This window comes from Cydia amplana, chromosome 15 (assembly GCF_948474715.1).
Source record: "Cydia amplana chromosome 15, ilCydAmpl1.1, whole genome shotgun sequence".
Lineage (NCBI taxonomy): Eukaryota > Metazoa > Arthropoda > Insecta > Lepidoptera > Tortricidae > Cydia > Cydia amplana.
The window spans coordinates 9,931,893-9,944,414 of record NC_086083.1 but is presented as its reverse complement, the minus strand read 5'-3'; the positions used below and the strand labels follow the sequence as shown (position 1 = coordinate 9,944,414).

General features: G+C 40.2%; 1 protein-coding gene across 1 annotated transcript in view; it reads left to right on the top strand.

The window, feature by feature from the left end:
• The window catches only part of LOC134654588 (AT-rich interactive domain-containing protein 2), a 48,906-nt gene extending 36,790 nt beyond the window's left edge, over positions 1 to 12,116 (top strand). The window contains exons 31-36 of the mRNA XM_063510057.1: positions 2,002 to 2,111; positions 3,648 to 3,816; positions 5,835 to 5,981; positions 8,084 to 8,116; positions 10,714 to 10,805; positions 11,974 to 12,116. Of these exons, the coding sequence (XP_063366127.1) occupies positions 2,002 to 2,111; positions 3,648 to 3,816; positions 5,835 to 5,981; positions 8,084 to 8,116; positions 10,714 to 10,805; positions 11,974 to 12,076 (654 nt within the window). The 3' untranslated portion in view covers positions 12,077 to 12,116. The remainder of the gene's footprint in view (positions 1 to 2,001; positions 2,112 to 3,647; positions 3,817 to 5,834; positions 5,982 to 8,083; positions 8,117 to 10,713; positions 10,806 to 11,973) is intronic.
• The last annotated feature ends 406 nt before the right edge of the window (positions 12,117 to 12,522 follow it).

Sequence of the window (12,522 nt, the reverse complement as noted above, 5' to 3'; positions counted from 1 at the left end):
GCATAACCTACTTACATTAAATGTTGACAAGTCTAAGTTTGTATGCTTTCATAAATCTAAAGCTTCCGCGCCTACTAGCTTGCCAAATATCGTGATACATAGATGCAACCCCTTCGGGTCGCAAATTCCAAACTGCACTTGTGAACATATCAGTCGGACTAAAACGGTAAAATATCTTGGCGTTACATTTGACGAAAAGCTTGACTTTCAACAACACATACAACTCACTGCCAATCGTATACGTAAATTAATATATATATTTAAGAACCTGCGCAATTCCGCTGATAAAAAGCTTCTTAGCACTGTTTATGTTAGTATCTGCCAACCGATTTTGTCTTATTGCATAACTGCTTGGGGTGGGGCGGCTAAAACAGCTATGATTATGTTAGAAAGAGCTCAACGTGCTGTACTAAAAGTTATTCTTAAGAAGCCAGTCTTGTACCCAACGAAGCAAGTGTATGGGGATTTGGAGGTACTGAACGTTCGTAGTTTGTTTATTATGCGGGTAGTGATGAACGAACACGCTAGAGTTCTTGAATCGCCAGATCTCTCGGCTATGATGCAAAAACGAAAGTATAAAATTCCCATTCCAACAGTTAAAACAGCATTCGCTAAAAGATTTATAGTATATCTCCAACCGTACATCTACAACAAAGTTAGTGCAACCGTTAGTTTTAAAGATTGTTCAATCGCAGAACTAAAACGCAAACTCAAAACATGGCTAAATACGCTATCTTATGAGGAGATAGAAGAAATACCTAGCATAAACACATGGACTAGTTTATTCACCTATACACAAACATAACATACATACAAACAAACTCGCCCCCTTCACTTGCACACACACGCACTTACACACCTGCATTTCGCTACACCTTAGTAAGCTCAAAATGTAAATAAATATTTAACTTCATAGATTATATTAATATTATTTGTAATTTTTTAAATAAGTTTCGTTTTAATAAGTATGACCTGCAATAATCTAAGCCTGATTGTGTTAACTACGCGCTACATGTCGTTTGAATACTCGTAACTGTGTCGGCTACCTACGGGACAGGCACTGCCTAGTGTAGGAACCATGTATAATTTGTTCTTGGTTTATGTTATTCGAGTACTTGCTTAACCTCTTTGTTTAATACTTATGCTCAATATCAAATATGTACTGAAATAAAGATTTACTTTACTTTACTTTACTTTACTTCGTCTGCGTGGAGTTAGTAATTTGGGTAGCTTATTTTTGCCCATTCTGCTTTTAATCGATTTCCCATACAAATTTCCACCCCCTTAAACGGTGATTTCTGGGATAAAAACTACCCTTCCCCGGGGCTCGAATTATCTCCATACCAAATTACAACTAAATCGGTTCAGCGGTTTAAGCGTGAAGAGGTAACAGACAGACAGACAGACACACTATCGCATTTATAATATTGGTATGGATGACGTCCAGGATCGTTGTTAATTTGTCGCCCTAAAAAGGATACCAACCCTTACAAACTTCACTTGTCTCTCTGTGATCTCTTTTCCATACCTTGACTGCAACCTATGTAAGTGACGCTTGGTACCTTGGTAAGGAGCCCTTGGTCTCTCATAACTGTATTATCGTCAGAAGCCTGCCGTACCTTGGTAAGGAACCTTTGGTCTCTGATAACTGTATTGTCGTCAGAAGCCAGCCGTACCTTGGTAAGGAACCTTTGGTCTCTGATAACTGTATTGTCGTCAGAAGCCAGCCGTACCTTGGTAAGGAGCCCTTGGTCTCTCATAACTGTATTGTCGTCAGAAGCCTGCCGTACCTTGGTAAGGAACCTTTGGTCTCATAACTGTATTGTCGTCAGAAGCCTGCCGTACCTTGGTAAGGAATCTTTGGTCTCATAACTGTATTGTCGTCAGAAGCCTGCCGTACCTTGGTAAGGAACCTTTGGTCTCTGATAACTGTATTGTCGTCAGAAGCCAGCCGTACCTTGGTAAGGAACCTTTGGTCTCTCATAACTGTATTGTCGTCAGAAGCCAGCCGCCCCGGCCACGCCGAAGCCCGCCGGCACGCCGCCACCCACGCCGGTACAGAACGCGCAAGATGACACGCCGTGGATCTGCCACTGGCGGGGATGTGGCAAGTAAGGATTAACCCTTAAATACATGATTTTTTCGTTTTGCCCGAAATTATTATATATATCATCACATAATTGTTTGCCGTTTCTAGGAAAAATAGTAAAAAAAATATATCATCGATTTTCACTGGGAAATCAGTGTTAAAAGTTGCATAGTCTAAATCATATTTTTGGAAATATATAGCTATTAGTAAGGGGTATAGGAAAAATCTTAACTGCCAACAGAAAGGTACACTATTTGTGATGTTCCTATGATAAAATTTGTAAATATAAAATAATTACAATCCCCGAAAAATCTGCCCAAAATCACATACTAAAAATCATCAACTTCCAGGTTTTTCCAAGTTTTCCGACATTTCGTCTATAAACAAATGTAACTTTTATAAATTAAAATACTGCGTAAATTTATGTAATAATTCGGAAAATGTATTAGTTTTACTATTGAAATAATATACAAGAACAAATAGAATTTGTTTAATAATGCATAACATTTGATGTTTATGTTGTGTGTATAAATGCATCACTATGCATTTAAGGGTTAAGGATACATTTTTAGTTTTTACATAAGCCCTGTCTTGTAGTTGGATTTCTGAGGTGCCGGAGGTTACTTAGTAGCTCTAGTTATCAGAAAACTTTTAAAATGCTCAACTATACTTGGGCGAAACGCTATTTACACTGGTGAATGTTGAGTCGACAGCATGACAACAATGATTTATAACTCAAGATAGGTTATAGGCGTTCCAAAATTGAAGCGCTTAACTTGTGACAAATTGGACAAGTTGCCTTTAGACGCGGCTGGACAAGCGATAAATGTGCACGTGTTAACGAGCTCCCGCACACCGAAAGAGAAAGAGACGCCTTATGTTTAACAACGAGTGTGACAAAGATGGATGGAATGAGAAAATTAATCAAAAATAACAGATTTCTTCGTAGGCACAGAAATAAATATGGAAGTATTTTTTGTGCTCCTCAAGTATGAGTATAACCTATCTATGGTTATATAATATCATTGCATGACAAGGCGAATTTATAATGATATATATTTATAGTACGTATGCTGCTACTTTAAAGAGCACTTTCCGTGCGTATGTGGAAAGTTTAAAGTGCCATATGTACTGTAAAAGTTGTATGATACGCGTGCGAATAGGCAATTTGCAACCGTGTCGATTTAAAACAATCCCTTCGGTCGTGTTTTATTTTATCGCCACTCGTTTCGAATTTCCTCTTTTCCGCACTTGTGTCGTAAATACGACACTACGTGCACTTCAACTCGTTTGTGGTGCGCGTGCCGCGGCCGCTGCAGGGGACCATCGAGTGCGCCGACTTCTGGCCGAAGGGTGTCGTGTTTCGGAGGTTCCGGGGCAAACTGCCGAATCCGACAAAAGACCAGACGATTCAACGGAGCCACGCCGTATTGTCGCCTAAATAGTGTTTAGTTTTTTTTAAGTTTATATAAAATGCATATATATGTTAGTCTGTAAGGTATTTGTAATATGGGCCTTGTTGCCTGATTTAAAATGTTAAATAACTATTTTTTGTCAGAACGTTCGCAAACGCGTCGGAGGTGTTTGCGCACGCGGCGCACGCGCACGCGCACGCCGCGGGCGGCGCGAGCGGCGAGACCCCGTGCCTCTGGCTTGACTGCGACCGCGTCCCGCGGCGGACGTTCGCGCTGCTCAACCATCTCACCGACAAGCACTGCTCGCCCCAGGTACTATCCTCTACACCAGCGGTCGGCAACCTTTTAGCAGCCAAGGGCCACATAGTAGCTAACGAAGGTGACGCGGGCCGCACTTTGTTAATTTTTAGGGTTCCGTACCCAAAGGGTAAAAACGGGACCCTATTACTAAGACTCCGCTGTCCGTCCGTCCGTCCGTCCGTCCGTCCGTCCGTCCGTCTGTCACCAGGCTGTATCTCACGAACCGTGATAGCTAGACAGTTGAAATTTTCACAGATGATGTATTTCTGTTGCCGCTATAACAACAAATACTAAAAACAGAATAAAATAAAGATTTAAGTGGGGCTCCCATACAACAAACGTGATTTTTGACCGAAGTTAAGCAACGTCGGGCGGGGTCAGTACTTGGATGGGTGACCGTTTTTTTTGCTTGTTATTTTTGCTTGTTTTGCTCTATTTTTTGTTGATGGTGCGGAACCCTCCGTGCGCGAGTCCGACTCGCACTTGGCCGGTTTTTATGACTTTGTCAGACATTGTCGTTTGTCAATAATACATACAAAATAGCCAGGGAGGCTCGTGGGCCGCAAGTGACAGGTTCACGGGCCGCGGGTTGCCGACCGCTGCTCTACACAGTTAGTGTAAGGCCTGAGTGGACGCTCGTGTTGGGCGTGCAGCGGGGCGGGGCGTGCGGCGTGCATGTTAAACAAATGCAAGCGTATAGGAGCGGCCTTAGTGCACGCTGCTCAAATCACTTGTGAGCCCGAAGCCACGCTGCACGCCCCGCCGAACGCTCCGCTTCGAGCGTCCACTCAGGCCTTACACTTAATTAAACTTTTGGACGCCAATGACCGATATATCCGCACCGTAGGTTCAACGCCAAAGACATTAATCGGTCACAAACCACAGAGCAACATCGACCTACGTGCATATACATAAAGTTCAACATCAGTTTTGACACTTCAATGATGTGGCGTCTGGGTGACAGCTTTTGTGTTTGACACGGCGTGGAAAAGGTTAAAGGGGACGGGTAGCCTATCTCGCCGCGAGATACTGTCGCGCCAATCTTGTGCTAGCCCGGCTGATTGAATTTAAAATGGCGGATCAATATGTATAATATTAATGCTTCACTAGACTTATATCGACCGGGATATGAAACGTGATTACCTTTTGTATTGTTTTCGAGCTCCCGATATTTCGACGCACTTACTTGTATCACGCACGGGTAACTGAAGATAGCGGGTGGTGTCAAAGTTGTGTAGACCGCGCTCGGTCTACCCTCATTTCCTAGTGAAACTAACCGTGAATCATTCAAAACTGTTATTTATAATTTTTCTTGTAATTAACATTTTTGAAGTGAAAACTTCTTTAGCGGCGCTGTGCACTTTTTGTGATGGGAAAAAAATGTTGAACTCGCGAGAGCGTAAGACGTAAGACGTAAGATGTCATTGAGTTTTCACTTCTGCCGGCACTCCCGCAGTGCAAACCGTTGTTTTTTTTGTTTAACTCTTTTCCAGGCATAGTACGATTTGTGGACAACATACGCGCCAATAGAATTTAAACTTTAGCCTTCCGATTTAAGGTTCAAATTACATAAATTGGACTGGAAATGTGACTTGTCTTGAAATGAATATTCCATATTATTATTATTTGAATATTCCAATTAATCCAGTTTGTATTGTATTGTTGTAAAACGTTGTAACAATATTCGCTAGGTGCACGACTGGTGCTGCCCTCATTTTGGCAGACTTTCTACGTTAAATCTTATGGAGTAAAATTAGTTCAAGCGGCTGCCGCTAGTACTAATGTCAGACATTCCATAAGATTACCTGTGTTTGTGACGATCAGCGCCACTGCCCCCTCCACCGACTGCGCACCTTGCCAATAGCCTAACTTGGAGTTAGGGCTCATTTAGACGGCGCGCGAACTCGTATACGATTTTAGTTACATTGCGGACCATTGAGGTTACGTCAATTCAGCCGACTGATCAAATGACGCAAATGAAACTCGCATGCGAGTTCTCGCAGCGTCTAAATGAGCCCTTACGTTCTCAGGCACTGAAAGCGTTGTTCAACTCCCGCCGTAACGCCGCGGCCGAGTCGGAAGCGAGCAAGCCCGTGGTGCTCGGGTACCCGCCGAACGCTGCTCTCGCAGCCCTGAACAAACATGCCGCTGACATGTTCAACCCGAGGGAGCTTATGGTAAGTTCTAATAGAGTTAACGTTGACGATCGATGCGTGGATCGATATTGAATAGATTAGTAAGCTATACAGAGTTTATCGATCGATAATCTTCTATACAATGACAGACAGGATAGAAAAGTTAGTAACATGATTGACAATAATATCCGAAATGCGTGCGCGCAATATAATGGTATAAATATATCATTTTATCGCTGTTTGTGTTGGCGATCCCAACGATTATGACAACTACGACACGACTATCATTGCGTAACGAATTAAATAATATGATTCATACGACGGTTTTGATAAATACGACGACGACAACATATTTAACGACGTATTTAAACAAGACAACGACGAACATGACGATCATAACTATAACTTATATGACGACAGCGACCGGCCGTGCAGTTGACAATGCTTAGTTTTTAAATAATGCTGTTGTATTACATGCATAATAAACTGATAAATCAGTGCAAGGCACTGACAATCCAACCTATAGACTGAGCATAGGCCAATTCTTTCATGAAACCGATGCTGCCAAAAATACGGGGTTGCGGGGGGACGAGGTGAGCGAATCCCGTGCCGTGATTGGTCCGTTCAAAGACACGGACCAATCACGGCACGGGATTGACTCGAAGATGGAATAACGCTACCGTATGTGTGGCAGAGGGGGTAGCGCGACTATGCTATGTCTAGAGGTTGGATTGTCTGTGGTGCAAGGAAACCAAATATTACTCATGGAAAGTAACACGTTAAATCTAGGAAAATTAATTATTTTGTACCTATAGGATCATAGTATAGATCTCACGGAAAGTTTCCTTACACTGATTTATTTACAAGCTACTTAGTTGAGACTGCACCGCTTTTAACACCTAGGTATTGAAATTAATAAGTTTTGCTTATATCATAACTCCGATGTACCAGAAACGAGGTCGTAGCCATACAATGTACCATTATCATGGAAAAGTTAAACTTTTAAGTATGAGTATAAGTAAGAGTTGTACATGCTGCATACATATTGATAAACATTAGCTCACTTGCGGTTGTAGCATGGTCGCATTTTTATCGCTTGTCACCATACCTGTCACGTTTTAACAAGTATATTGGTGCGAAAGTGACATGCGATAAAAATCCTCCCATGCTACAGCCGATGGTGATTGAATCTTTATAAAAATAGCTTTTGGTTACATATGTAGTGCATAGCTGTTTTCCTTCGTATTGTCTCGGAAACGATCGTATTTGTCATGCTACTTCAGTCAACCTCAGTACTTTTTGTACCGAGACTGACTGAAATAGCAAGACATGTTCGTACGTTACCGTGAAAATAAGAAGGAAAATAATTATGCACCTTATATCTTCTATATCTAATATAAAATATAATTTAATGTGGAGACGTATGATTCGGCCGATATGCCACCATGAGTTTTCTAAAGTGAACCATAATGATTAGGGTAAACGACTCAATTTGCAGTGTGTGACAGTATGTCACCGTGTGGTCGGAACAAATCTCGATTGACTTCAAATTGAGTCTTTTACTTTTACGGTTTACGGTTCAAATTAGAGTACTGTAACACGTGGTGCTGCCTCAATTAGAAATCTCTCTTCTCCCTAGCGTTATCCTGGCATATTGCCACGGCTCATCGGAGCCTGAGGACCGCTTGACAACTAATCCCAAGAATTGACGTAGGCACTAGTTTTTACCAAAGCGACTGCCATCTGACCTTCCAACCCAGAGGGGAAATTATGCCTTATTAGGATTAGTCCGGTTTCCTTACGATGTTTTCCTTCACTGAAAAGCAACTGGTTATGAGGTTATCTATCGCCTATCACACATCCAACGTGAAGACCGCCTTAGTGTAAGGCCTGAGTGGACGCTCGAAGGGGAGCGTTCGGCGGGGCGTGCAGCGTGGCGTCGAGCTCCCAAGTGCTTTGAGCAGCGTGCACTAAGGCCGCTACTATACGTTTGCATTTGTTTAACATGCACGCCGCACGCCCCGCCCCGCTGCACGCCCAACTCGAGCGTCCACTCAGGCCTTACACTTAGGGTCTTCTTTGGTACTGGCTACGGCCTTGGCCGTCCTGTGACGTCACTAACGTAACGTTGTCTTTTGGACCAGCACCGAGCGGTCAGTCGCACGCCGGAGCAACTGGTGAGCACATATTAACACTCAGCCCGTTTTGTGTTTGTCCCTCGTTTATATAATCATCGCTGACGTAAAACATTTATACTGAAAAGCAGACAATTTCGTTTTGGTTCCGGATTTAAGCCCATCACAGATGGAGTGATAATATATCGGCCGATATCGGCAGATACCGACAGATATCTGCGAGTATCGCTAAACACCACACACTCGAAAGATACCAAAATATATATCGCTCTCTGTCTAGCACCTACATTCTGAGAGACACGAAATATACCGACCGATACATCGTTGCGATAAGATATCGGCAGATACCAAAATATATATTACAGCTTCGTGCGTGGGCTCTGTCAAATAGTATGTAGAATATGTCGGTATATGCCGTATCTGTCGGTATCTGCCGGTATATTATCGCTCCGTCTGTGATGGGATTTAAGGACACAACAACTTCGCTTTGAGGTTCATAAATAGTGCGTTACTCAGAAGTAGGTTTAGGTTTACAGTTATATACACCAAAACGACTACAGAACTATTGCCAAGGAAGGAAGGGTTTAAAATTGCCCCCATGTTTAAAATTCATTTATTTACGTTACATGTCCGTCTTTGGGTCACTAATATACATATGTGTACTAAATTTCAGCTAAATTGGTTCTGTAGTTTCCGAGAGAATAGGCTGTTACAGAAGTACAGACAGACGCACGAGTGATCCTATAAGGGTTCCGTTTTTTCCTTTTGAGGTCCGGAACCCTAAAAAACGGGTGAATCAAAATCAATGATTTACGTCAGCGATATGTGGTACTGTGATAGGTCGACGGGTATAATATTATATGACAGTTGCTTTATTTACTTACTTTATATTGGTGAGTTATATTAAACGCGACTGTCATAGTTTTTCTAATTGTTGTATATGTCTGTTAAAGTTAGCCCTCTCCTTTGCTTTTATTGTTGGAAAAATAGTGCAAAAAGTATTTTTAGGTTCTGTACTACATGTTATTCTTACTCTTTTCTGTTATTTTTCTTTATGGATTCCTATTTCTTTCTTTTTAGTTTCTTGGGAGAATTTTCTAATTCCTATAGCTTGGTGATTTTTTTATTTGTGATTTATGTGCTTTAGATTGGATGATTCATGTCTATTTGAAAATATGCTGCTTTGGTTTTGTCGTCTTATATTAGGGATCATCTATAATAGTGCCAGTATCATTTATATAAAAAACTTAATTATATGTGATCCTCAATATATATGTATAAATGAAGAAGCTTTTTGTGTCGTTATGCACCCTCTTAGCATTAACGTTTTTAGGGTTCCGTAGCCAAATGGCAAAAAACGGAACCCTTATAGATTCGTCATGTCTGTCTGTCTGTCTGTCCGTCTGTCCGTCTGTCTGTCCGTCCGTATGTCACAGCCACTTTTCTCCGAAACTATAAGAACTATACTGTTGAAACTTGGTAAGTAGATGTATTCTGTGAACCGCATTAAGATTTTCACACAAAAATAGAAAACAAACAATACATTTTTGGGGTTCCCCATACTTCGAACTGAAACTCAAAAATTTTTTTTTCATCAAACCCATACGTGTGGGGTATCTATGGATAGGTCTTCAAAAATGATATTGAGGTTTCTAATATCATTTTTTTCTAAACTGGATAGTTTGCGCGAGAGACACTTCCAAAGTGGTAAAATGTGTGTCCCCCCCCCTGTAACTTCTAAAATAAGAGAATGATAAAACTAAAAAAAATATATGATGTACATTACCATGTAAACTTCCACCGAAAATTGGTTTGAACGAGATCTAGTAAGTAGTTTTTTTTTATACGTCATAAATCGCCTAAATACGGAACCCTTCATGGGCGAGTCCGACTCGCACTTGGCCGCTTTTTTATACCTATCTCATGTTAAAATCCGTATTATTGCATTAATTAGATCTCGTTTCACTTTTTTCTTAAATTTTATAAAGTACCTATGTATTTTCTATTTGGCTCAATCAACTATTTCTTGTTGTTGTTCTGTCCCATCAGCGAGGAGACAATAGTAGCATAGATTGTTAGAAGAACTGCTGTACCATGTTCTACTAACATGCTCAGTAGATGTCCCATTATGGAAAGGTCTTATAACTACCATAAAATGCAAGTTTGGTTCATTTAAATACGAAAAATCTAGAATTTTAAGAGTGACTAAGGAGACCGTAACCATAGCAACGTGTGACAAGAAAAAGTTGATTCACCCTTTAATGAATCCATTAATTTAACTATGATAATATACTTAATTAAATTGCAAAAAGGACGATAAATGATAATATATGGCCTGACAATAACGATGTTCTTTTGACGGGTCTATTGTTTCCCATACAATTTTAAGTCATAATGTATTGTTTGCCGGCATTTTCTTTCATAATTTGTTATTTTGTCAGAAACGCGTAACTTTTCAGGATTGCCATAAATCAAACCTAAACTAACCTATCTATAGGACAACCTTACGAAAATCCTGATAAGTTAACGATTTCAGAATTATGACTAGTGATAATCTGACAATCATTACATTTAGACTTTTAATAATTATGTCAAACAAAGGGATCCGACTTTTGACACATTTTGTCATTGTTTGACAGGACGAGAACGAAGGCCCGGTCACCAAGAGCATTCGCCTGACCGCCGCTCTGATACTAAGGAATATTGTTATTTACTCCAATACGGGACGACGGTAAGTATTTAGAATGTATTTGTATTTGTATTTATTTATTTGCATAATCATGTACATTACATTACACAGATGTTATTTGCAAAGTAAGAGGCACTGATACCCTGGTAGGGCATAGCAAATATCTTACACACTAACATTAAAATTACATACTTACTAAATAATAAATAATAATTAATCGAAACATTCATATTATAAAATTCAATAAATATATACGAAGCGCAATTAATCTTCTTGTGTGTGTAGCCGTACAAAGGTGCCTTAGCCCCACTTGCACCATTATACTAACGCGGGGTTAACCGTTTAAACTTGGAGTTACCATGTTTACTGGTACAATGTGACACTAAGTTAACGGTTTAACCGCTTTACCCCGGGTTAGTGGGATGATGCAAGTGGGCCTTAGTCTATTAACACTAACATTATTACATCTACACAAAATTCTGCTTCTATATTCGGGTACAAAAACATGTACACATATAGTGCATAATTATTTTTCATGGAAATTTACGTACGTGTCTATTTCAGTCAGTCTCGGTACAAAAAGTACTGACATTGACTGAACTAGCATGACAAATACGAACATTTCCGAGGAAATACGATGGAAAATAATTATGCGCTACATCTGTACTACTATCTTAGAGCCTTATTTACTTTGTATAATATTTATTTCTTATTTGTATGATCTACTTGATATGAAATTTTAAAGTACACAATAATTCTACAAGTCACACAAACATAAATAACTTGTAATATACCTACATATATCTTCACAACATGCCACTTATGATATCTTTACATGAACGTTTGCTTACACATGTTTCTATTTATTAATCTATGATACTTTGTCAATAATAACAACATGAAAAACTTTTGCAATCACATCAATTGTGTCAAATTTAATAACAGTAGGAAAATTCAAAATACATACATACATACATCACTGGCTCAGTGACCCAAAAAGGATCTTGGCCTCTGACGCAAGAGAGCGCCACTCTGCCCTATCCTGCGCCACTTCACGCCAGAATAAGAATCTTTTATTTGCGACAAACATTACCAGGTACATAAATAATAAGGTGACTATTCCAGTTGGGTATTCCGAGGGCGGACAGGTCTTTTTGGGCTTCGTCACTCCAGCGGTATGAAAATAAACATATTTATTTGTTGTCACCAGCCAACTGCGTTCATACGAAGCGCATCTAGCGACGATAGCGCTTAGCAGCGTGGAGGCTTCGCGGACCATCGCCCAAGTGCTGTACGATATGAATAACATCTGAGAATCGTAATCGGGCCGCGGCCCGCCTTTATTCACTTATCTCAAGTTCGCCTTCTTTCACTATAGGACTATGAAGGCCTCCTGAGTCCACCTTGTCATTATTGCAGCTTTGAATTTGGAACCCTCTTGTATTCCATTTTAATTTATAATTCGATTTGAATTAAATCCTTTATAAAGGCCACAGGGACTCGGGAGGATAGGTGGACGTTTCAAACATGGCAACTGATATTCAGAATCTTTTCAATTGGGAAAAATTTCGGAGAATTTTTAATGCGAAACAAGTCTTAATTTCTAAAATGGAATATCCCATTCCGTTCCCCATACAAGTTTTTTTAACATTTTTTTTCTGAAATCTGTAACTTTTTGATGTAGGTACCTCTATAGTATTATCCTTCAGTAGGGTTTTTCACTTTTGTATGGAGAAAAAAAAGTTGTGATATTTTTCCT